Source organism: Dendropsophus ebraccatus, chromosome 4 (assembly GCF_027789765.1).
Source record: "Dendropsophus ebraccatus isolate aDenEbr1 chromosome 4, aDenEbr1.pat, whole genome shotgun sequence".
Classification (NCBI taxonomy): Eukaryota; Metazoa; Chordata; class Amphibia; order Anura; family Hylidae; genus Dendropsophus; species Dendropsophus ebraccatus.
This window is the reverse complement of record NC_091457.1, coordinates 92261725-92289057: the sequence shown is the minus strand read 5'-3', so window position 1 is coordinate 92289057 and position 27333 is coordinate 92261725. Positions and strand designations below refer to the sequence as shown.

The window sequence follows — 27333 nt, the reverse complement described above, 5'->3', positions numbered from 1 at the left end:
CAACAAATTGTTTTTTCCAACATCCCATCTTCTCCTGTAATAATATTATAGATAGTATAAATTAATTAATTTGTGCTGGAATAGGTCAAGAGTAGCATTTCGAGGGTTGTCTGCGTTTGCTGAAGTCTCTCCCACCAGACCCTCTTAATTTTAACCTCTGGGTGGCCAGTCCTGAGCCTTTTTATTGGTGGTCACTTTCAGTGTATGTTTTGGCAGTATAGCCTTTTCATGCTGCAGTTGCTGGATTAGAGAGATTGGTTGTCATAAAGTGACACCTAACATTTGTTAACCCCTTGAGCACCTAGAGGGTGCTTTGTTGATCATTTCTGATCACCATTTACTTGTGGGGCTAAAATGTGCACATGGACGTTATTTGTTAGGTAGTTATTCTTTGGTTTTAGAAGCTGGAATTGCTTTTGGCCACGTACCCTAATAGCCCTCTACATTCGGTGGGTCCTGAATATAGGGTTGAGAGCCTTGGTGGTTTATCAAGCCTTATGCTACAAAATCTATATATCAAACCCATAAAAGCTTTACACCTTTAACCCCACCTTCTTCTCTGCCCTTAAGCTTAGCCAAATAAAGTTGTGCACAGTTTCAGTTTGAAATTGGGACTTGAAACCTTATTACTGCAGAAATCCCGGCCCATGTTGGAACCCGGATGTTGTATTTATTTGAGGTCTCCTTTTTTTCTATACATATAAATAAATATATATATATATATACAGCAGCTTCCTCAATTGTAAAGATAATCTATATTTTATACACTTTCTGGCCTGGCCACTGTACTGTGCTGTAGATGTTGTATTGCCACCTAGTGGACAGTGCAGGTAGTGCAATCTTTGTTGTAGATAATGGTGTTTACACCTTGGAAAAGGGGGGTAGGGGAGGAGGTCTTTGTCAGAATTTAGAGAGCAATCTGGTGCCACATTAAACAAACTACTTTTTTTTTTTTTTATCAAATTAGAGCAAGTATGCACTTGTGTAATACAATATTTAGGAGGACTGTGGGAGAAAACTGCTTTTTAATGTATTTGCCCTATGAAATGGATGTTGAGCTATCTCCCTCTCTTTATTTGATCTCATGGACAGACATAATATATAGCTATTAGAGATGAGCGAACCGGGTGCGGGGTCGAGTCCATCCGAACCCGAACTATCGGCATTTGATTAGCTGGGGCTGCTGAACTTGGATAAAGCTCTAAGGTTGTCTGGAAAACATGGATACAGCCAATGACTATATCCATGTTTTCCAGATAGCCTTAGGGCTTTATCCAAGTTCAGCAGCCACCGCTACTCAAATGCCGAAAGTTCGGGTTCGGATGGACTCGAACCCGAACCCGGTTCGCTCATCTCTAATAGCTATTGCCAATTTAACTAGATCCACATTGATTCAGTTTGCATGTTTTTTTTTTTTTTCTTTTTTTTTATTTTATTTCAGCCCTAGTAACCTAGTTATAACTTATTAAAGTGACATAGCTGTTTTGCATCCCATCAGTGTTACATAAGGGGTAGGGGGAATGGATCTACTGTCAATTTTTGCTGGAATAGCCCCCTTTTTATATGTTGACCTGAAACAGAGGGGGACACTGTTTGGAGGGGTAATTCTCAGTGGCCAAATATTATTTGCCCTGTTGCGGCGTTCATATTTTTTTTTTTCTATTTTATTTTATAAAGTGGGAGGGAGGTGAGCTGCGGACTGTGTTGTATATCTGTTGTTATATAATAAAGGAATGGGTCTTTACAGAAGTCCTGACTATGACGTACTGAGCAGTGTGATTTATTCCCCCAAAAGTGGAAAGTAAATGAAAACACACATGACACAACACATTCCCTGATTTTATGAACCTCAGTGTTGCAGAACGCCATGTCCACACACAAGGTTTACGAATAATTCTGCCACCAACCAGTAAAACAGGAGAAACTGTCTATAGAGAGGCATGTTCTGCAGAGATTGAAATCAATTTATCAGTTGCAGAGATTGAAAGGAATTAATATCTTAAACACATTGTTGTAGCCACAGTCACTGGTGGGCCCTGGCTATTGAACAAAATAGTTGTGTTTCTAAAAATATAATTTTTAAAAGAATATTTCCATCTCAACTAACGTAGTTGCTTCTAGCACTGGTCAGGCTAAATGTTTTTGCAACTTGTCTCTCTCCTGATATGCTACTTTTTTTCTTTGTTGATAGCTTGTCTAGGCTACTGACCAATTTTTTGTATTTATACTTATGTATATTGTACAACAGCCAGACAATTGGAGCACAGTGGTGGTCGGTAACCCAGACAATGAGCTGTCAACTATGGGAAGAAAAGAGCTGACAAGTTTGCTAAATTTATGGATTTGCTAAATATTTGATGTGAAGAGCCCTATTTGGGATTGGATCCCATGTGAACAGCAAAGCTTTTCTTGTCTCAACAATATCTTCAGCTGTTAATGTATGGTCCATGTCCTGAGCTGTCATACATTCTGCTGTAGGCACTGACTTTGAAGCAGGTTTCCCATCTATATAAAGTGACATATTTTGATCCTTTATATGCCGGTTTATGCTTCAGATATGCTGCCCACTGAGTATATAACTGTTGACTTCATTGGGAACGTCCAAATCTGCATTTGTTGTGGATTTTGCTGCAGAAATGCTTTTACTTCTACAACATTAACATAATGCAGCATTTCTGCTCCATGTAAACATGACTTAAGCGAAGGCTATATTCAAACTGGTTCTGTGTTAGTCGAATTTAGAGTAGGGTATGAAGTGCATTGCTATTGTACTATTATCATAAAAAAGACAGACAGACTATAAGTCAATAGGAGCAGGGAGGATTTATTGGAATCTGTTTGAGAACTGGAAATGGTATGAAGAGATGCTGAAGCTAAATATATTGGTGGTACATCTTTATTGTCCTGATTTTTACAATGCATTAGAGTCCAAACTGTTCAGCTAACAGGATAGTCTAGATTGGACACATTGTAACAAACACTCCGCTGTGAGAAGTGGTAAGGTATGTTTACATGTACCATACTAGCAGCCATAGGCCCCTTTCACACATCAGTATATTGATTGTATAGTCATTGATTTCTATGGACCCTTTCCACATCTGTAGTTCCTAATGATTTGTAAAAGGGCTATGATCTGTGCAAAAAAATACTGGCAACTTATAATATGGGCCATATTTGCGGCACGGTTCCACTCACTTCAATAATCTGTCAGTGCAAATGTGGACAGTTAGAGATACACTTCGGTAATCCTGTCCGTAGTTGCGGGTCTTCTGTTACTGATGGGATTATTAATATAAAAGGGGCCATACTGTAAAAGTTCACATAGATACATTTGGTAAGTTTGGTGCCGGTTTATTAAAAGAAGCCATTTTAGAACATTTACTCAACCACTGCTGATATTGTCACTCATCCCAATAAAGAACACTACATTCAACATCTCCCAACATGCTATGACTGCAACACAACCACAGCTCCCAGCATGCCCTTATTTTGTGGAGGCTTTAAGAGCATGCAGGGAGCTGCAGTTTTGCAACAGATGAGGAGTCATACATTGTACTATGCCCTCATTGTTGGGCATTTATTTAGGTTGGATGAGGTGTGGCTGTTGCAGCACTTGTGCAGGAACTGGTGACTTCTCTACTCCAAGCCTTATGAATGGTCCATTGGTTTGCTTTAATCACTGCCCCTCCTCCTTGTCATATTACAAGTGCAGTTTGTCTGTAAATGTAGATGATTCCCCCAGTAGTCTCAGGTTCAGTGCATTTCATGTTCAGTGTGTAATTCACGTTGCTGTGAGTTTTGTGGATAGAACATCCAAGTGACTTATTCCAAGTTCATGTTTGGTAGGATCATGACAGTCAATGAAAAAAACAAAGAAAAAAAAAAACCAAAACCCACACAGCAAGATCTGCAGCAAGTTTTCAGGCCTGAGCTGATGCGTTACTTCTAGTGCCCCGCCATTCACCAAAACTGAAGAATGTACTTCCTCCATAGGCAACCATCACAAGGCCGGCAAAGAACTGCATGACATAAGGAAAAAGCTGTTATATGAATTGTACTGATACCACACATGCTGCCAGGTATAGATAGTCTATATTAGTATAGGTATAGCTGTGTGTACATTATACTTGGTATAGAGTTTGTCATTTACACTGATTATCCATAACATTAAAACTAATACAGGTAAAGTAAATAACATTGATTCTCTTATTATGTCAAGCGGTTAGATATATTAGGCAGCAGTCAGTACTTGATGTGTTGGAAGCAAGAAAATGGGCATGTGCCAAAATATGTCCGAGTGATAAGAGCTAAATTGAGATGACTGGGTCATTTTCAAAATGGCAGGTCTTGTGGGGTGTTCTAATTGGCATGGCAATTCTCTTAACTGAGGGCGCATGAGGCATCCTATTCAATGGATAGAACAGGCAGCGTGGCCTCCACTTGAAATTCCATGAGAATTACTCAATGTGAACCTGCCCCAACACAAATTGAGGAAAAAGTTATTGACTGCTATGATAAAAAGGTGTCAGAACACACAGTGCATCAGAGCTTTGTGTGGGGGGCATGGTCACATGCTCTGCTAACTTATGGACAGAATCGGCATTAAGCATACAGACCAGAATGGCGTATCCTAAAGGAGGGGTACCTGATATCTGCTCTGCAGGCCTAAACCATGACAGGTATGCTTTAAATCGAATAGAGCATCTGTGGGATGTGCTCAAAAAACAAGTCTGATTTATGCAACCCACACCACAACACGATTTACTTAAAGTGACCTTGTCAGCTGCAATTCATACATCTATCTTTAAGATGTATAAAAATAAGTATGTGATACACTGGTTATTTTGCAAGTTTTCCCACCTACAAAGAATGGAGAGGTCTGTAATTTTTACTGTACAGTCATGGCCAAAAGTTTTGAGAATGATACAAATATTAATTTTTACAAAGTCTACAGCTTCAGTTTTTAAATCGGCAATTTGCAATATTCCAATGTTATAAAGAGTGATCAGCTTAACAGCAATTACTTGCGGAGTCAATATTTACCTAGAAAATGAACTTTATCCCCCAAAACACATTTCAACATCACTGCAGCCCTGCCCTAAAAGGACCTGCTAACATCGTTTCAGTGATTGCTCCATTAACACAGGTGTGGGTGTTGATGAGGATAGGGCTGGAGATCAATCAAAAGGTACAGGGAATGGACTACTGAGGACTGGGGTAAAGTCATTTTCTCTGATGAATCCCCCTTTCTGATTGTTTGGGACATCTGGAAAACAGCTTATTCGGAGAAGACTAAGTAAGCGCTACCACCAGTCTTGTCTCATGCCAACTGTAAAGCATCCTGAAACCATTCATGTGTGGGGTTGCTTCTCAGCCAAGGGAATCGGCTCTCTCACAGTCTTGCCTAATAACACAGCCATAAAGAATGATACCAGAATGTCCTCCAAGAGCAACTTCTCCCAACCGTCCAAGCTCAGTTTGGCAATCAACAATGACTTTTCCAGCATGATAGAGCAACTTGCCATAAAGCAAAGGTGATAACTAACTGGCTCAGGAAACAAAACAATAGAGATTTTGGGTCCATGGCCTGGAAACTCCCCAGATCTTAATCCCATTGAAACTTGTGGTCAATCATCAAGAGACTGGTGGACAAACAAAAACCAACAAATTCTGACAAAATGCAGGCATTGATTGTGCAAGAATGGACTGCTATCAGTCAGGATTTGGTCCAGAAGTTGATTGAGAGCAGCCAGGGAGAATTGCAGAGGTCCTGAAGAAGAAGGGTCAACACTGCAAATATAGACTTGCTGCATTAACTCATTCTGTCAATATAAGCTTTTGTTACTCATAATATGATTGCAATTATATTTCTGTATGTGATAAAAACATCTGACAAACACACATAAAAACCAGAGGGCAGCAGATCATGTGAAAATATAATATTTGTGTCATTCTCAAAACTTTTGGCCATGACTGTAGATACACATCATCTGTGAGAGAGAGAGTCTATAAAAAAGAATTCCAGAATTACATTGTTTGATTGTTAAATATTTAGCATTTTATTACATAAGTATTTGATACAATAGAAAAACAGAACTTTGTAATTGCAAACAAAGGTTTCTGTACCAAATACTGAGGTCGGATGTTTCCTGTAGTTCTCAACCAGGTTTGCAGACACTGCAGCAGGAATTGTGTCCCGCTCTTCCATACAGTTCTATTCCAGATCTTTCCGGTTTCAAGGCTGTCACTGGGAAAACATTGAGTTTCAGCTCCCGCCAAAGATTTTCTACTGGATTCATGTCTACACCCTGGCTAGGCCACTCTAGGACCTTAAAATGCTGCTTATAGAGCCCTTCTTAGGGTCCATTTACACAAAAAGATTATCTGCCAAAGATTTGAAGCCAAAGCCAGAAACAGACAAGCAGAGATCAGGTCATAAAGGAAAGACTGATATTTCTCCTCTTTTCAAATCCATTCCTGGCTTTGGCTTCAAATCTTTGGCAGATAATCTCTCTGTGTAAATGGACCCTTAGTTGCCCTGGTTGTGTGTTCCAGGTCATTGTCATGCTGGAAGACCCGGCCACACATCTTCAATGCTCTTACTGAGAGAAGGAGGTTGTTGGCAACAATCTTGCAATACATGGCCCCATCCATCCTCCCTTCAATACGGTGCAGTCCTCCTATTCTCTTTGCAGAATAGAACCCCTAAAGTATGATGTTTCCACCTCCATGCTTCATGGTTTGGACTGTGTTCTTGAGGTTGTACTCATCCTCCTTCCTCCAAACACAGAAAGTGGAGTTGATACCATTGATGAAGTTCAAATAGGCCTGGTGGTGTGAGCATGGTGACCTTGCATGCCCTGCAGGATTTTAATCCATGATGGTGTAGTGCAGCGGTGGGGAACCTCAGGCCCGCGGGCTGATAATAAGAAAGAAAATACTAAAAGGGCAGACTAGATGGACCCAGTGGTCTTTTTCTGCCCACAATCTTCTATGTTTCTATGTATCCGGCCTCTGAGACCTCCCAATGCCGCTCCCCTGTGATGTGCGCCTCTCTGGTGGGGCAGGAGCCAGCATACACAGCATCTTCCTGTGTCTGTGACGGCTGCCAGACACGGGAGGGTGCTGTGAGTGCTGTCCCCTTCTGCACCAGAGCGGCGCACGTCTTCCTTCTCCTGTGTGCAGCGGGCGATGACATCTCATCGCGTGCCGCCTGCCGGAGAAGACCGGCACAGGCTAGAGGGGAGAGAAGAGGACCTGGGCACTGTGGGAGCGGAGTATAGTTCTGGGCTGATTCCTTTTTTCAGACTCATCCTTATCCCATTTGGTAAGATCTTGCATGGAGCCCCAAACCGAGGAAGATTTTCAATCATCTTGCGTTTCTTCCAGTTTCTAATAATTGCACCAACAATTGTCGACTTCTCACCAAGCTGCTTAACTATTGTCATGTAGCCCATCCCAGCCTTGTGCAGGTCTACAATTATGTCTCTAGTGTCCTCAGAAAGTTCTTTGGTCTTGGCCATGGTGAAGAGGTTGGAGTGTGATTGATTGTGTGGGCAGGTGTTTGTTTGTATATATATATATATATATATATATATATATATATATATATATGTTCAAACAGGTGCACTTATACAGATAATGAGTGCAGAGTAGGAGATGCTTATTGAAGAAAATCTAAAAGGTCTGTGAGAACCAGAATTCTTGCTGGTTGGTAGGAGATACTTATTAAATGCAATACAATGCAAAATAAATATTTAAAAATCCTACAATGGGATTTCCAGAATTTTTTTTTTATTCTGTCTCTCACAGTTGAAGTATACCCACAGTAAACATTACAGACCTCCTTTGTAGGTAGGACAATTTAGCACAATCAACAGTGTATTAAACTTCTCTTCTTTACATAACTATATGCTGACCAATATAAAGCAAAGACCAACAGAATTATTTCAGGAAGAAACTGTCTAGTCTTGAAATGCCTAATCAAGAATGTTCCCCTCTATTCTGCTATTAACCTATGTGCTGACTTCGAAACATACCTGAATATGGGATAGAGAAGCGTTTCGGTCTTAATAAATTATAAAATGCTGCCTGATTATGCTTTAATCTAATGGGAGCTGCATAAATAAGAAATAAGCACCATCTAGTGGTGACTGCAGGTAGTTATGACTGTTGTGACAAACTGGGAGGTTGTTCAAGGTAGGACACAGGAAGATATATTGTACTCCTTGTTGGTCGTGCTCCAGCTAGAGGAAGTGTTATACACTAGGATTTAGGATTCCCAGGGTTTTTTTAGTCCAAAGTGTCTCAAAAAACAAACAAAACAAAGAAACCTGTGATCAAGGCCTAACACAGGCTGAAACGCGTCTATGAAAAGGATGCGGTTTTTCTTGTGATCTGTTTTTATGGACTTACTCAACTTAATAAAGCATTGGATTTTATTAGATATTGCTGGTATGGTTTTCCTTTGAATATTTCGAAATGCCCAGCTGTCTGTGGGTAAGGATCCTTGCATCTCCGAGACCAGCTTTGAACCCAGGGAGAATGTAAGTTCCACATGTGTGAAGTTGCAGCAAATAATTCATTATTGAACTGCATCCTATAAGATAATGTAATGTAACGTTCTCTTACCGAAGCGGCTGCTCTTCTGTTGTATTCACCAGATGATGGTGCTCCTACCTGCACCGAAGCTGCACAGGTGATGAATCCGGTTATGTATAAGGCTGTGGCCACTGCGTGGTAGATAAATACCTATTGAGTGAGAAGTAAATGTCAGATCATTGAACTGAGGGTGAGATGTGATTAGTATGGGCAGCCACAGGGCTGAGTTCGTATATATTGGCACTGTGCCATATGGCACATTACCTATATTTAAAACACAGCCTTTCCCCTCCTTTACATGACTGTAATTGTTTTGCCAAATGAAAAAATGTGGATTGTTAGTCCACATTTTTTCTTTTTTATTGACGTTGCGTCAATATGCAATGGAATATGCCATGAAATTTCAAGTAAGTATTCAGAAAGATGCAGTCCGGCACCACTTTTTCGGTCTGAGCAGTCACCTGGTTTTCTGCGCACTTGACAAAGTGCTTGGAGGGCACAAACGGGCCATCGCTGCTAGATGTCCTTGCAGCAGCTCTCCCTCCCATGCAATGATTTTATGATTGAATAAAGGTAACTGAACACCAGAAGATGCAGTGAGTGTCACTTACTATTATTCTTTTTGTTTGATGCTATGGAATTTGTATGCAGTGCGCTTTTTTTTTATTTTTTATTTTTTTATAAACAGACCCATTGACTATATTGTTCAGTTGCCCTATAAAAATTTATGGGTTCTATGCAGTCCATTATTATGGATCAAAATATACAGTTGAGTGAAGGAGACCACAGGCTGGGGCTAAATAGCGATTCCAGGAGCCGTCTTGTCAAGAGTGTAGGAGTTGTGTGATCAGCTAGTGCGACACGAAGGCTGCTGGTCACGTGATCGGGAATCACTGTCTAGTCCAGCCTTAAAGTGACACTGTCACCTCCTTTTTGCATTCTGACATCTCTACACAGGTGTAAAGGGTAAATTTAGCGGTTTTCATACCTTATTTTATATCATACGTCATGGTGCTTGTTCAAGTAAAAAGTCTTCTTTTATCAACTGCAGATTGTGTTAAGTGGGCGGGGCCTTGCGGCATTAGCGCCACTTAGCCCCACCCACAACGCCACTGTTGGCCCCGCCCCCTCGCCGGCCATTGGAACAGGCTGGCCGAAAGGTCTAGACCCCACCCCCTTTATGTCGGCCAACCAATGGGCGTCAAGGGGGCGGGGCAAACGGTGCCCAATTAATACAATCTGCAGTTGATAAAAGGACACTTTTTACTTGAACAAGCGCCATGACGTATGATATGAAATAAGGTATGAAAACTGCTAAATTTACCCTTTACACCTGTGTAGAGATGTCAGAATGCACAAAGGGGGTGACAGTGTCACTTTAAGTAGAGTCCTTGCCTTGTAATCAAGCTGTTCCTAATGTAACAGAAGAGGTAAAGCGGCATTGTAATGTTGGGTTCACATGTAGTATTTTTGTCAGTATATTTATCCTAAACTAGCAGAGAGGCCAAAACATAGAATAAGATGCAAAACTTACTACTAAAGTGATCCTGTCAACCCCATTGGCAGAGGTGCAATTTGCAGCAACCGCCGTATTTCTTAGCAACGGTGTTTGTTATGAAATATGACCGCTGTTTTTACATAGTGTGAACATAGCCTAATAAGTAATGTCCTGTGCAGCTTTTAGGTTATAAAATGTGGAGCTTCTCAGCCGTTGAGACCTCTTCTCCTTGCCTTGGTCTGTAATCCAGCAAAACCCTGCGGCGTCAACTGGAGGGCGATCCTACTACTGCTGTACCGAGGCAGGGGAAAGGGGAGTCAACGGCCAAAAAGCCCGCCTTGGTGCCACAGTCTACCAACGATTAAAATCTGGCACTAGCAAAAAAAAAACACTGACAAACATAGATTTTATACTCACCATTTATCAATTGCCATTCTAAATTCTCGACAGCCGCAGCCCTCGTCAGCTCCGGTTGATATCTTCCGCTCTTCCTCGCTTCTGGGTTCCAGTGTAGGGGTGGGTTCACACTGAGGAATTCTAGCAGATAAATTCCACGGAATTCCGTCGCCTGTACGCGCGCACGGCCGCACGCCTTTCTGCCGGCTCCATAGACACCATTCTATGGGCCAGCTGATTCCGCATTCCGCTGAAAGAATTGACGTGGAATCTGACAGTGCATAGAATGGTGTCTATGGCACGGACGGAGAGGCGTGCGGCCATGCGCGCGCACAGGAGACGGAATTCCACGGAATTTATCAGTGAGAACTCCTCAGTGTGAACCCACCCTAATTATAGGGAGAGAAAAGGCTACTGGTGCACCTGCACATCAGCAGCCTTTTCATTGGCTGGATCGCATGGTGGCTCAGTGGTTAGCACTGTAGTCTTGCAGCGCTGGGGTCCTGGGTTCAAATCCCACCAAGGGCAACATCTGCAAAGAGTTTGAATGTTCTCTCCGTGTTTGTGTGGGTTTCCTCTGGGTACTCCTGTTTCCTCTCGCACCCAAAACATACAGATAGGTGAATTTAGATTGTGAGCCCTAATGGGGACAGGGAGCAATAATTGGCAAAACTATGTAAAGTGCTGCGGAATCTGTGTGTGCTATACAAATAAAAGCATTATTATTATCACATGGCTTCCAGCTTACTCAGCCAATCAGGAGCAAGTTGGAAGCCATGTCATGCATTCCAGCCAATGAAAAGGCTGCCGTTGCACAAGTGCGAATGACATGGAACAGCTGAATAACACACATTACAAAGTTATATAACTCTGTAATGTGTGTTAATAAAGGGGGGGAGGCGCCGCAGTTGTCCTTTAACCTAAAAGTTGCACAGGACATCACTTATAAAGGTCATTCTGCAATGTTCAGCAGCCACTGTTGCTGCTGCAAGCGTCACCTCTGTCAATGGCAGTGACAGTATCACTTTATGTTCTTCTCTGTGTTGGTTCCACTCCTATATTGGCAAAAATACTGACCAAAATACAATGTGTGAACCCAGTCAGTAAATTAGCCTGAGCCTTTTGACTACCCTCCCTTCTACAGACAATGCAGGATTTAGAGTACAAATATTTATTCAGTAGAGACATATACCAGTCTGTTTTTTAGTTGGCTATTGACTTACTGTTAAGGGCCAGGGAACAACAGGAATTCTCCTCTGCAATTGCAGAAAAATGAAGATGAAGAGGATGATGGTGAGCAGCCAACAGAAGAGCGCTACAAACATGACCCAGCCATATGCAGACACATAATAATAGCGAGTGTCAGCAATCAGTGCCCAAACCAGGAGGCCCAGGACCTGCAAATATAAGAGTTACAGTCAGCAACAGTGTATCACCAACACCTTGTACATACAGTGGTACCTTGGTTTAAGAGTAACTTGGATTAAGAGGGTTTTACAAGAAGACCTCACAGGTTTTTTTTTTAAATTGTAACTTGGTTTAAGAGCATTGCTTTGGTTTAAGAGCTCCCTGTACTGGTTGGGAGTGGGGGAGGGGCATGGCCTGCACAGGGTGGTCTACAGAACTGTACTCTGACCCAGGAAGACTCCCTCACCTTCCAAATCATGGCACATCCACTTCAGGCTGGGGCTTACATCAAGGGACAGGACTGTGGAGGTAATCTCCTTATAGCTGTAACCCCTCTCTCCCTGCACAGAGAGTGCTGCTATACTGTGCCCTGCTCATTCCTTCATACTCCCTGCAGTCTCTGTCAGCCCTTGTATTTCCCATCCTCTCCATTCCTGCTATAAAGTGCCTGCACTCACACTCAGCCATACACACTACTGCTATAATGTGCCTGCACTCACACTCAGCCATACACACTACTGCTATAATCTTCCTGCACTCACACTCAGCTATACACATATCTGCTATAATGTGCTTGTACTTACACTCAACCATTCACATTATGAATGTAAAAAGTTACTTTACCGCAGACTAGGCGTTCTTAGAGTAAGAATGTTCTTTGTTCATATAGCAACCAATTCACTTGTTCATGCGCTCTGGTAAAATAAAAGCTGAGCTGTGATTGGTTGCTATGGGCAACAAAGAACATTCCTGATGTAAGACTGCTTAGTCAGCTCACAAAAAGATACTTTTCTCCTCCCCTATGCCACCAGCCAATGTCCTCTCTCACAGTACCTCGGATCTTCTCCCTCACCCCAACCCCCCCCAGTGGGAAACACTCCGGATGTATAAGAGGTGGTAAGGAGATGATATAGGGGTGATTAGGGAAGTCCTGATATCTGCCAGTCACTCTGCAAGTCTACACCAACACAGTGTGTTGCCCTCCAGGGGCCCTGAATGCTGATCCTACTAGTTTTCCTGTGTTCCTGTTCACTAGCCATGTCGGGCTACCGCTATCTGGGGACAAAGACCTATCCATGCTGAAGGGGCGATCCTGATTTTTCAAGCCCTGCATTCTACAGGAGCTTCAGTCACCAGACAGCGGATTGGAGGAGAGCTTAATGGCCGACTTACCCTGCTGCAAGGTCAACTAGGCTAATACCCAGTGGCATAGCTATCATAAATGCAGACTACACCACTGCAATGAGGCCTGCCTGCTCCCTTATTGCCACAGCTCTGTGTCTCTAGTGTTCCACGTCAATGTGCCTGTGCAGTGGGGTGGGGCGGGCCATTGGGGTGTGGGGTCCAGCCCAGGGTGGACAGCCCAGGGTACATTTGATCTGCCACTGAGCACAGCTGAGACCTGACAGCTAACACCAGTCCCCACAAACCCCCTGCTAATACCGATGGCTGGCTTTCTCAGTACTGGGGCCTGAAGTACAGGTTGTTCTTTCACGCATATCGCCACTGACTCTCAAGTGGTTAGAGCCCCTACAACAGTACTGCACTAATTGGACGAGTTACTTCAGGTAGTCCACCTAGTCACTGAAGTCTAAACCTAACAAGCCACCCTCGAAAGAGACTTTGCCAAAAGCTTCACAATCTAATAAAACTCAGAATACCTGCTAACAGCAGTAATTCCACATATCTTAACAGGGACATCCTGACAAGCCATCTTCTCAAGCTAACAAACGCACCTTGTGGATAAGGACTTTGTTTTATCTGTGCTGCACCTTTAAGAAAACCTCAGATAAACTTCTTTTGCTGTTTAAGTTAACTAGGACTCTGTGGTCTTTCTATCCTGCACCACCATGCTACAGAAGCACAACCTTTTAACAGGCATGTTTTGGGACCTAGAGAAGGCGACTAATACTCCATGACAAGTGCCGTACCATTAGCCCTTACAAGAAACATCTAGCACCCCAGGGTCACCACATAAGTCCTTCCTTTGTATTTCTCATTCCTTTTAAATTGACTCTTAGTTTTGGTTCAAAAACTGAAACAAAAGTTTCCAAAAGAAACTGCAGTGTGTGGAAAGCAGCATAAACAGGACTAGTAGATATATTTGATAAGGGGATACTAAGAATTTGACACGCTTTTTGAAGAAATGAAATGTTTGGTGGAATCAATTGCTTAAATAAGAAGTACAGTACATATACCACTATTGACTGTGTTGTGGAAACACATGGCAGCACACACAGTACTGTGCTGCTTCTTTACGTACAGTATTGGGTGGCAGCAATTGTAAATATATATTGCTCAAATTTAATGTGCCAGGTGCACCACAATCTCCAAAAAGAAAAATATGCTTTGCTCAACAGGTAGGCATTACCTAAAATGCCATGCACCAAAATAGTTCTCCAAAATTTTTGGCGTATTACCTTGGTCAGAAGTAAGCTAACTAATAGTTGGTGTAAACTAAAGTTCAGTCCGTGATATACAACATATGGATCACATGTCATCTGTATATAACAGATGTGTGAGCACAGCCTTATTGTAGTAGTTGTGTCTTGGCGGTGGCATCTCTCTACTACAGGGGCGTAGCTAGGGGTTCAGCCTAGGGGGGGCGAGCAAGTCTGAGTGGGCCCCCAACCAATTATGTTACCCAAAGGGAACCTCACTTGACAACAATGCTTTCTAAATAATAAAGGGTATATTCTGCTCCATTACTCATAGTGAATTAAGATTAAGAGCAGTGTTAGAGGCTTCTACATTTACATATATAGACACATAAAATGAAAGAGGTTCTTCAGGATAAGAAAAACATGATTGCTCTCTTCTAGAAAAAAAACATCACCCCTGTCTTTATCGTGTGTGTGTGTGTGTGTGTGTGTGTGTGTGTGTGTGTGGGCTCCCCCTGTTTCCACATGTCCAGCTCCCCCAGTTTTCCACATGTCCAGCTCCCCCTGTTTCCACATGTTCAGCTCCCCCTGTTTCCACATGTCCAGCTCCCCCTGTTTCCACATGTCCAGCTCCCCCTGTTTCCACATGTCCAGCCCCCCCTGTTTCCACATGTCCAGCTCCCCCTGTTTCCACATGTCCAGCTCCCCGTTTCCACATGTCCAGCTCCCCCAGTTTTCCACATGTCCAGCTCCCCCCGTTTCCACATGTCCAGCTCCCCCTGTTTCCACATGTCCAGCTCCCCGTTTCCACATGTCCAGCTCCCCCTGTTTCCACATGTCCAGCTCCCCGTTTCCACATGTCCAGCTCCCCCTGTTTCCACATGTCCAGCTCCCCCTGTTTCCACATGTCCAGCTCCCCGTTTCCACATGTCCAGCTCCCTCTGTTTCCACATGTCCAGCTCCCCCTGTTTCCACATGTCCAGCACCTCCCCCCCCCCTGTTTTCCACATGTCCAGCACCTCCCCCCCCCTGTTTTCCACATGTCCAGGTCAGCCTTCCCCTGTTTACCAGATGGGTTGTCTGTCCCTGTGTGCAGCAGAAGCAGCAGTCATAGGCGGCCGTCCGGCATTGACCTGGTGCGAGCGCGGGAGACGGAACAGCGCGGCACCAGAGGTGATTGATAGGTGGGCGGGCCAGGGCGGCGCACGTACCCGCAGCGGTGCGCTGAGGCCGTACGCAACCTCAGTGCACCTGATCAGGTTAAGATGGTGGCGGGAGGGGGGAGGGAGGGGGCTGTGGCTGCACTCACCCATCCAATGGCGGGCAATGGCAGGCGGCGGCGGGCGGCGGGCAGCGGCGTCAAAAATCTCTGGAGATCACAGTGGGCCCCTGCCAGAGTGGGCCCTGGGGCGGCCGCCCCCCCCTGCCCCCATCAAATTTCGGCACTTATCTACTATTAGAATTAAGATATGATGTAAGTAGAGATGAGCGGATCTACAGTAATAAGGAATAAGGATGAGCAGATTGCAGATGACGAAGCGCTTTACTTCATTATCAGTGTAAATTTGCCCATCTCTAGTTGTAAGCACAGGTCAGCCATAGGGGATGGTATTGGCAGCGGATCTATCTGTGTTCACCTGGACAAGGAATCATGAACAACAGAGATTTATTCAAGGAACAATCCAACAAGTGACTACATATGAACTGTCAGCATTATCAGAATCTCAACATGTCCGCTTGTGTCTCATCTCCATGCTTGAAGAGCAGCAGCAGGAAACCCCCCCTGACACTCCCTGTCTCTCTCTGCACCTTTATTTTTAATCGCTTGCATGCTCCTCGTTCCCCACTCGCTGCCAGCGCTATTTCATGTGCCGTCAGCAAGTGGGTAAGTGCAGGGGGACGCAGGGAGCTGCAGGGAGATCGCTAGATCGTCCGGGCAGCCTATTGAAGACAGCGGTGGTCTGTTGCAGCTGCTCCTGTTAAGTCGACATTGTGCTTGACGGCTGATCGTTGTCTTCCATTACACAAAGCGATCATCGTCCGATATTGGCCAAATACGGACAATAATTGCTCCATGTAATAGAGCCTGAAGACGTTTTTGCTGTGTCCATTATAACCTTTGGAGGGGGGAGTGGGCTAAGGGGGGATGAGTGAGCAGGAAGAGGAGAGAACCAGCTCTGTTGTTTGGAGACTGTCTGGGCACATAAAATGCTGGATTCACAGGTCAGAAAGGAAAGTGCTTATCTGGAAACTTCATGAGATAAGTTTGCAGGATGTAATGTTTTGCAGGGCTGCCTTTTCTCCTCTCCAGACCCCCCTTAGCCCCTTCCCTACCCATAGATCATAATGGACACAGAAATCCTGCTTCTTTTGAAGTGAGGAGGGAGGCTGCAAAACAGCTTTTTGAGTACAGAAGGAAACTCTATTGCTTAATAAAACCTATTACAGAGTTTCTTAAAATTACTTGTACTATTAATATTTATTGATTTCTAAAAAGTGACTATTAACCCCATCATGATCAAAGGTCATTGATGGACGAAAGTCCAGGTTGAATTGAAGCAATGTTCATCCTTGCCATAGTGCTTTTATTCTTCTACCTACAGGGCTGGTTGGGGTGTCATTTTTTGCGCCATGATCTCTTTTTATTGGTATTATATTGGTGATGCTGTGGGGGTCCCAATCAGTCAGTGACAGGTCCTTGTCCTGTCACTGACTACCTTAAACGCTGCTTGCTTATATTAAGGTCATTATATCCAGGTCTGAGGACAGTAATGTGTGCAGGGCTGATCACATTAAAAAACGGCCCTGCACACATAAAAACCCCTTCAAAGTCAGGAACGTTTATATACATTCCTACTGCACGGGGTATGTGCAGCAGGGACTTATATAGTCGTGGTGGCTGACGTGAAGTGGTTAAATGACAGTTATGCTTTAACAAAGCTTTATCAACAAAATAACACCATGTCTGAATGGGCATACTGTGGCCCCTGGTTACTGTACATGTTTGAGGACCGGTTCTACGTTTGTTCTGAGCCAGGGATGGGGCGTGGAGCTGCTGTTGTGTAATAATATACCAGGAGTTACTGGTATTCACAACAAATCTACAACCCATGGAATTTAACACTTTGCTTACAGCTAATACAATTGTCATACACCTGACATAATCCATTACCTATAGCCCTGTTTTCATAGATTACCACCCCTCACAAGATTAGCACACTCATCTTCTGAAATACTCTGTACTGCACTAGATAACTTTGTTCCTTCTACTAGCTTACTGTGTCACTGCCCCTGTCACAGGCAGCAATGATCCACCAATATTGGCTCACTCCTGTAACCATCCCCATCATCATTAATTATAGGGTGTTATATGCTTCATATTCTCAGAACTGCATGAATTTATGAGGTAAAGTGAACTGCGGCACCAATGAAGTGCTTTGGCCATAGTTAGTATAGGTTCCCTTTAATTGCATGGCACCATGAATAAATGTCCAGCAGGGCACGTGATACTTGTTTCCTCTTATCTTCACTGTTTCACAATATATCACTGGCTGCAGAAATGACTAAAATCCCTGATGTCAGAGGTCTTGGGCACATGGAGTTCTCCAAAAATGAATGATAGAAATTCACATTGTCTAAAGACAATTAATCCTTTTGCGGTTTGTGTCCTTATATGTCTGAATAAATAATGTGGTTATTCTAGCTTTAGGGGTCACAGAGGCTGTATGGTGGCTCTGAATTATAGGTAGCATATAGTAATACAGCTCTAAGTATCCTGTTAGATTCTCGCCTATTCTTAATGCACAACATGTTTAAGACTTTGCCAGGTCACAAGAGGGAGAGCTGGGTGTAGGAAACCTATTTATCTGTCTCCTTTGAACAAGACTACTTGTGTGACCCTTGGACCTCAATGCCAATAATAAACCAAATTCCTGACCCACAAAGGTTAAAGGTGGTCCAAATTATGGAAATAACGCTAAATTATTTTACAGTGAATCATTTTACAACTTTCTGAAATACTTTGTGTTTTGGTACAAAATAGACTCCAGATTAGAGGTTCTGTTTAGTCCTCTTTATACACACCTTTTTATTTTTATTGTGCAAAACATTATGAATATCAAATAGCATTGGAGTTAGAGATGAGTGGAGCTCGAGCATGCTCAAGTCCAATCATATTTGAAAAAGTGGCTGAAGAAAGATGAAGAAGTTGGATGCAGCCCTAACGGCCCTATTACACCAACAGTTTATCTGACAGATTTTTTTGAGCAGATTGAGCAAAAATCTGACAGATTTTTTTTTTAATCGAATCAAGTTGAGGCCAACTCTAGTTGAATCGCATTTCACTTCACAGAAGACTATAAAGTAATAAATATCTGTCAGCAATTATTTCAGCAAAAGATTGAAGAAAAGATGGCTCAAAAATCAGTTGTTTAAAGGGACTGTCACCTCCAACCCAGCCTCCTCAAAACCCGAAACTAAAGTCATCTGTAAGCAGGATAAAGGATGCGGATTCCAAATCTGTAATTTGAAGCTGTCTGCCCCTTTGTATTTCCCTCTGTAAGCCTACAGACTGGGCATGTTGATGCATAGAGAGGACTACTTAGCTCAAGAATATAATGGAGAGGACAACTTAGACTCCTTCATTTGTGGCTATGCAAGAACATAAAAAGATAAAAATTGCAGATATAGAATCAGCGTTGTATACTCTACTGATATATAATGTGTTTTGGAGGTGACAGACTTCCATTTTTTGGGAGGTGGGGGGTGGGGACAAGTTTTTTTCAGCCAAAGCCGGCAGTGAGTCCAGCAGGAGGGATAAGCAGAAGTCCCTCCTTTACTGTTTTTCATTCCCTTGGGATCCACTTTTGACTTTGGCTCAAAAAACCGTGTTTATCCAAAAAAAACTGCTGTGTTTGGCACCAGCCTTGAGCTCTGAGTCTCCCGCTTTCTTGCCAGCGATGTGCCCAAGCTACAGGTATCCAGGCAGAAGACGCTTACACTAGTCTGTGGCTTTCCTCCCAAAGGCCCATAGGGGAGGGGAAAGATACACGGAACAAACAAAGACTGGGATTTAGGCGTTTGCACCTGTAAAATCCCTATAGATTTGGCCGTTACCCTCCAACTATCCAACCAGGAGGAGGGAAACCCCAGAGGGGGGGCGGATTTTTAAGGTCAAATTAGCCAAGTTTTGCTGGTTCCACCTGTTGGCACAGCCCAGATGGTGAGCAGCAAAAAAATTGATAGCCCTGATAGTCGCACATAGCCACTGGCAGGAGTCTGGTACTTACAATCTCCACAATCATAAGAATCCCAGGGATGGACCTTAAGAAGGTGATATCCGGTTTGGGACAGAATCCTCCTCCACCACTGGAAGCATCTGGGGTGCTGGTCTGGGTGCTGACTTTGGCAGGGAATTCGCTCATGGTGCTGGTGTCCCTGGCGTATGAGCGGTGACTGTCACTGTGCTAGATGTGTTTCTGTGGTAAGCAGGATGAGGCAAGTCATGCAGAGGACGATTAGCACACAATGGGATTCGCCTCTCGTTCTCTCTCTCCCAGTTAAGCAAAGGGTTCCCTACCTACGCCCGAGACACCAAGGTGCAGGGGGCGGGCACAGGCAGGTTAAACAGTAATAGGATCCTTGTACTGAACACATGGGGCAAAGTCTGGGACAATACAGTCTTACCTGTGCTTGCTGTAGTGTGAAAGTGCTCCGTGAAGCTTAACCCTCTGCCTGCCAGACCAGTGCTCCGGAAAGAATAAGATTATATGATGGAACGGTATCACAAATTATAGGTACAGAGGCGTAACAGTATCGATTGCTCAAAAATCTGCAACAATGTTACACAAAAACCGTTGATGAATTTACCTATAGTATATATGTTTAAGTATAGTGTACATATATTGTATAACATATATAAATATGAATACTACAGCTATACATACTGTACACCAGCCAGATCACTGCTTATAGAGCAGAGTGGTGGTCGGTAACCTAGACAATGAGCTGTCAACAACGGAAGGGAAAGAGCGGCATATTAGGAGAAGGAGGCAAGTTTGCTAAATGATTGTATTTACAGAAAGTAGGCTAAAACTTTATATTAAAAACAAGGACTTTTACATTTGTTAACTAAAATTGTATGTGCAAGGATCAAAATAGACAGCAGCCCAACCCCCAACCCGACATTGTAATGACATTTATCTATGTTAGTTGAGCTGGGAATACCTATTAATACAGAGGCTTTGCAGGCAGTATCACACCTGAAAGGCATAAATTCAGCAGCATTGGACAGTATTATACATGATAGGCTTAGATGCACCGTCCCTGGGAAGTTTCCACTCTTACAGTCGCGGGTGATACATCTTGTCACTGTTGTGTACATTTATATGGGTGATTTGCGCTGCTGGTGGGTGTTCGTTGAATGTGTTGGTTTTGGTACAGCGCTCACATCCACACCCTAGTGATTCATATGTGACCTCTTTAAATTGTTGACAGATTAGTTATAGGTGGTTGGCTCATGGATGCTGCTTTTAAAAGGAGCAATGGAAGCATATAACATAGGTTTATAGCTGACAGCTTTATTTACACCAGTAAACATACATGCATGTATATCTGAAGAATTATTAGTGTTATATTCACGTACAAAGGCAGACGGTATTATTATCTTTGTGTACATAGGAGGCAGTGTTATAGCAGTTATACCTTTGAAGTAACAAGGGCTTTATACCTGCCTTCTGTCCTTGCCTCCATACTGCGCACCATTACTTGAGCAAGTTCAGAGCCCTGATTTATTCTTTACTATCTAAAGTTTTAACTTAATTTTCATTTCTCAAAGACTGAAAGTTTTATTCAGCCATTTGTAACTTATATCTGTTTCTAGAAAAGTTTGGTGACGGGTTACGTTACGTGTGACAGAAGTTGTTACTTGATGTTTCTATGGAAGTACAGCCATTCTTAGCAAAGGTGTTGAGAATACCCTTGACTCTCCTGGCATTCCTCAAACCTTTTGGACAGCAAAAGAGGAACACTTACATTGTATGAGAGTTCCATTATATTAATAACATTTTGTTTTCATAGAAAGTTTATTAATGCAAATATATTTCCGAGGACAAAAAGAAGGACCTTTAAAGAGCAAATGATAGAAAGCCTTGGGTCAAAAGTAGGGACTGTTCAATTTCATTCAAAAGAGGGACACCAGGGTGGTATGCATTGGAGTTCTCTGTAATTGAATGGCACCAGTGTTGAGTGGACCTGTTAAACTGTTTGAGTTTAAGGGTGCGTTCACACGTAACGGATCCGCAGCGGATTTTTCACTGGGGCTACATGGTAATGTTCTTAATCCTTGATGTTTTTTTTTGTCACAGGTCACAAGTCACATGCGACTTTGCCACCACTCATTTCAGTGCAAGTTGCATGAGACTACGACTGCTTGTGAATTTTGTGTAATTTGGTTACAGTTTTTTTATTTATTTACAGCCAAATCTCTTCTCTAATATAGTTGTGCAACATCAAGTGGCAGCCAGGGTGCCCAAATTATTTTGGTCATGTGATTTTCTGTCACATGACCAAAGTCACTCAGGACCCCCAGCCTGAACCCTTTCATGACCACACCTGAGTATCACACAGTAGTAGTCTTACACCATCTTTTTGATTTGCATTTTCACAACAAATGAACAACAAAGCAGTGTGGACATAGAGAAGGCCACAATACAGCTGTAGCATTTAAAAATGACGAAGAGCTTAATAAAACCTGTAAAAAGGTAATAAGAGCAGCAACAAATCACAATGAAAGGCAAGTGGGCTAAAATAGCAAAAGAAAAAAAAAATCTTCAAGAAAAAAAAAGATCAAAGCATGTAGGACCCCTAAATAATGGTCACACGGAGTTAATAACTTTTAGAAAATCATCTGACAGATCATGTCACGTTGCAATGGTGGATGGTTCTCTCTAGCTTTATAGGCCCTACATTCCCTGGAGGGAGAAATTGAGTAAAAATAGCTGCAGAGCTGCACAATATTTCTATGGGTGTGTTTTTCAGTGTGCATCTCCATCTCACAAGTATCTCCTATATCTTTAGTGACTGGTCCTGTATGACTGAGCAATGGGCCGACAGTTGTGATCACAGGTCATCATGTACCTTGTCAATGTCATCCAGGCTCTAACTCTTCCTTGTATGTGGATTCACTGCAACTGATGTACAGTAATGCCCAATGTCTTTCAGGCTCCACTTTTTATCATCCAATTCTAAGAAATCTTCTCTACAGTCAGCATCCTGGCCAGAGGAAGGTGATATCGAGCACAGGCCTCCCATGCAGTGTGCAGAAAGAGAGGGTGCAAGGTTAATGTCGCCATCTTTGACCAATGCTGAATCCTTTAGTGTGCTGCATAGAGGAAAGAAACCTCTGAATGTTTGGTGTTTTGGGTTCAGAGGGGTCAGCACTCTTGTTGTTACATCTTCCTATTGCCATTTATGTTGTGTGGTCACCAATGCGTGCAGTCCGCGAATGGCTGAGGAGCTGTGCTCCTTTTCTTTAGATGTTTGTGATATTTCTAATGTATTTTTAAAATCCTTTGCAATAAAATAGGGTTAGCTTAAAAAGTATTAGGCTGCTTTCAGACAAACAGATGAAAGTCCCAGCCTGACTGTAGGTCTAATAGCTCGAACTGAGTGCATGACAGAGCCCTGCTCTCTGACCACAAATTGCATCTGTATTCTGCTCCACCGAAACCATATGAAAGAAAAGAAAACATCAGTTGTCTGGACTGATTTGACATTTAGGCCTCTGGAAAAGCTGGGTGACTCCTAGATTTCTACATGGTAAGATCAATTACTTAGGGTTGAACTCATTGTCACAGCTGTCATATTATTGCGTTGTTACCCAACATTTCTGCAGAACAAATTAGCTATAGAGTTAAATTAGTTAAAGGTGAGCACAGGAACCGGGGGAGGTATAGCTAAATAACCAGGCAGATGTGCCATTCAGGAGTCATAAAAAGCTACAAGCTTTAATGGAATCCATATTGGCTGCCATCTAGCTTTCTAGCTTAGAAGAGAATGATTGCAGGAAACATTTTATTAGGGGTAAGTTTTGGGGTAAAGCAGTTTCATATTCTCGGTTGTAAGTCTGATCTTGGGGTCCAGGGCAGAGCCCCCTCCTCTACGTCATAGCTGTCAGTGATTCATATCCGTATGACTTGTTATTGAGAGGCGTTGGCCATATAATGCAGTTACATCATCGCAACCTTCCTGACCTTTGTCAAAAGAAACTTCCTGGAAATAATTGTATCGCAGAGCAGCAATGTGACATAAGTGAAGTCAAAGTGTCTGTGTGAACTGCACCTCTTGATGAGCACTGCACCATCCAGCCTGAATCTAGAGCAGAAGAGCTAACACCATATCATTCCCTGGAAGGATTTCCCTGTAATGAGATGGTTGTATACATGATGGGGACATGGAGTCACATTCCATCATAATCATTTTATGAGTAGCTGATAGCCCGATATAGAACCTGGGATGAAGAGGAGGAAGGTATGAGTCTTACCTTCCTCCTCAGCGCCGGTCCCACGCTGTTAGTTGGGGTAAACTTTTGATCTATATGGCTGTGTGAGGTGTCATTTCTTGGGCCATTGGTAGCTTGCTTGCATATATGCAACTTTTTGATCACTTTTTATTAAAAATTTTCTGGATGTGACCAAAAATCATCAATTTTGCCAGTTTATTGCACTTATGCCACTTAAGGTGAAAGAACAGGGATCTGATAATGTAACGGTTCGGGCAAATGCAAAAGGTTTATTTTTTTATTTACTTTTTTACAAAATGGCAAAAGGGGGGTGATTTAAACTTTTTTTTTTAATTTATATATTAGAAAACTTTTTAAAGGGTCCTTAAAGGATACCTGTCACTCGGGAGAGCGGATTGGAACCCATCCTACCCCTTAATAGAGCACCCAATACTTTCCAATACATTCCAGCCGGTCCTGTAGCTGGGATTTTGCCACCGTTCCCCTTTTCACTCATTATACTAGTGAGCAGAGAGGAGTCCGATGTCCATAGGAAATCATAGGAAAGGGGTAAGTATCAGGCGCTTTATTAAGAGGTAGAGTGGGTTTGGCGGTTAACAGATTCCCTTTAAAGGGTTAATGTTTGTTTTTACGAAATTTTTGGGGTGATTTTACACTATTTTTAAAAGGGGTGTTTTTGGCTAAATAGACTGATAAACTATCCACAGGATAGAACAAGAACAAGAACACAAGACACAGCATTTGGCACCACTCCCCTCACTCTTAACACCGAGGTACGATCCCGACCAAATAACAGAGAATGCTCTTTAAAAAGTTCAGGTGGTGCAACCTTCTCCAACAGCGTAGGTATGTACAGTAACACTTCCAAAAGATACAATGACATGTCAATTCTTTGAGCAGAAAGTGGCGGGAGCCCTCTCATAGACAGGCTATGGCATACCGAGGCAGTCGGGATTCCGCCACGTTCACTCAGTGTGAACATACCCTAACAGTAAGTTGGCCCACTATTATGATATGCACTCCAGAGGCAAAAGCTGAAGGCATTGTGGCTGAAATGGGAATTGTGCTATAATACTACTGTATGGCTGCAGCCCATCCCTTTGTCATCATCTGTTTTGTAATGTTTGCTTGCTCATATAGTAGATAAGATATCTTCATCTGGTGGGTGGTGACAACCAGCAAACCTCCCCCATCCTCTACATTGCTACCTGATGTTATTTAATAGGACCCACTAAATGCCCTTAAGGTCATGTCTTCCACTAGAGCAGAATTTTACAGGATTATACATGTAATAATGTAAATAGTTTGCTTTACTAATTTTAACATATATTCACTAATGCCAATTACAGCATAAACCTAAACTTAGCAAGTGTAAAGGACTCATATACAATCGTGAAAAAAGTGAGCTAGAGTGACCAACTTTTTAGCGATGCGGTCCAAACCCGCTGCTGGCGCAGGGTTCGTCCATTAGTATAAAGTGCATAAGGGCCTGCTGAATCTGCAACAACAGATGATGGAATTTCACTGCCTGACCCTTTTGTTCTCAGAAAGATAATCCGCTGCCAGAGCAGTCTGGCCACAGCTTACCCCTCCCCATAGAGAACACAAAAACATTCATGTGTATGGGAAAGACAGGAGAGATAACTGTCAGTCAAACAATTGTTCAGCCGACAGTTGTTAAAGCTGTATAGGCATCAGATAAGGTGGGGGAAGGAAAAGATTGGCCATATTAGACTTCAAGTGTCTGATCTTTTCGTTGTCAGGGTGATGCTTGAAGTGTCTGGCAGCAGCTGTTTCCTTCAGAACACATCAAAGTTTGGCTAAGCATTCATTGTCAATCATGTGGAGTGGCATCACTAGAAGCTAGGGCTCAATACCCAATGTGTGCCAAGAGCAGCTGTGTGCTTGTACTTTGCCTGTTATATAATGATCTTTGAAAGATAGAGTCATGAGTTTTTAAAGGGGATTTCTGTGAATAAAATTAAATTCTTGTACATTAATAAACTTCCTCATCGTAGTGGGATATTATAACAGGGCTAATAACAGCTGGTGATGCACTGTTGCAATGCTTTTTTTTTATTCCTCTGGTCACATTACTGTAGATTTCCTGTATGGTACAGACTAGAGATATTTGTTCAGGGGAAGGGGACTGGATGACACTAGTGTCACAGGGGCAGAGTCCAGCGATACATGTGATAAGTAAAGTCACTTGACATGAATAATTAGTTTCCTGACTTTGCTTATAGCTTCCACATCCCGTGCTGGGAGTATGTAGTTGCCAGTATGTAGGATATGATTGCAAACAAGGATAAGGGCAACATGGTTGCTTGGTTGCACAAACTGAGGCCTTGAAGAGCTCACGTCTTAAAAAAAAAAGTGTAAGGTGAGGCCGCACAAACGATACACAGGGAGATGTGCAGCCGATAGATTTTAAAGCCCACACCAAAGCTGCAATCAGCCAAGGAGCGGGTGTTATCCTGCTCCTCAGTTGATCAACTGCAGTGAAGGATCCAAAAGACCCAAGGACCTCGGAATCCATGAACACAACGGGCGCAGGTAGAGTACGGAGATAGTGTCAATGCAGAGCATTCACCGTGGGACATACAAATGGGAACCAGTCCCACAGAATGGAAAATGCAGAATACGGTTTTATTTTGTGCAACGCGTTTCAGCCATCCAAATGAGAAATGGCCTATCTCAAGCTTGAGAAAGGTGACTTCTCATTTGGATGGCTGAAAGGCGTTGCCCCTTGGATATGCGTTACTTTTTCACTTTATATTTTAATATTTATCAGTACCAGTTTACCCATAAGAGATGCCTCGTGAGTCTAAGTTGCGTCGTCATTTATTGTGTTTTTACGCCGATCTATAGAGTACCATCTCTCCTTAGCGCATGCGCATATGTATAACATTAAGACTTATGATAAGATGGAAGGGATATATGTGTAGTTCCGATCAACCTTCGGCAAAGTTGAGGTGTTCGGTGCTATGCCATGTGATGAGTAATTTTCTCATGTGATTAGTGATGTATGTACAGTTCCGATTGACCTTCGGTACAGATCGGGTGCTCCGCACTATACCATGTGACCAGCAACCCTCTCAAGTGACCGGCGATGCACCGTGTGATCATCGCGTTGGTCATGTAATGCGTCACAACGGCACTTCCGCCTTGTGTTCCTCGGCGTGCATCTAGTGTGCGTTGAGTGGAGACATGGAGTTGGTGAGACCGTATAAATATTTATTATATCATTTCATGCCTTTCTCCAATACCGGTGCTTGGCGATTACCAGGCACTGATTACACAAGCTGCTTTTGGCTTATAAATAGTACATTGACCTCTAACCCCTGATGAAGTCTTGAGGAGAGAACGCATGGGGACTCTGCTCTATTTACCCCACTGAGAGCTGGGACATGACCATGTGGTTTATCTTTTTATATTTCCTCCTTTAGTGATTTATTTTTTGTTTGATTCGGATACTTTTCTTACACTGTTTGGTAGCACATTAGTATGTCATACCTTGTGATTTGTTG

At 42.9% G+C, this 27333-nt stretch overlaps 1 protein-coding gene and 1 long non-coding RNA gene across 2 annotated transcripts in view; one reads left to right on the top strand and one right to left on the bottom strand.

Moving 5' to 3' along the window:
• Positions 1-2804: 2804 nt before the first annotated feature.
• PLLP (plasmolipin) lies at positions 2805-19860 on the bottom strand. Its single transcript, XM_069966274.1, has 4 exons — positions 19572-19860; positions 11719-11892; positions 8632-8751; positions 2805-4019 (listed from the first exon to the last, which is right to left on the bottom strand). The coding sequence occupies exons 1-4, from the start codon at positions 19704-19706 to the stop codon at positions 3921-3923; spliced, it is 528 nt and encodes a 175-aa protein (XP_069822375.1). The 5' UTR covers positions 19707-19860; the 3' UTR covers positions 2805-3920.
• A 114-nt stretch (positions 19861-19974) lies between these two features.
• The window catches only part of LOC138788421 (uncharacterized), a 36923-nt gene continuing 29564 nt past the window's right edge, over positions 19975-27333 (top strand). The window contains exon 1 of the long non-coding RNA XR_011362601.1: positions 19975-20078. This is a non-coding gene — a long non-coding RNA (uncharacterized lncRNA). The remainder of the gene's footprint in view (positions 20079-27333) is intronic.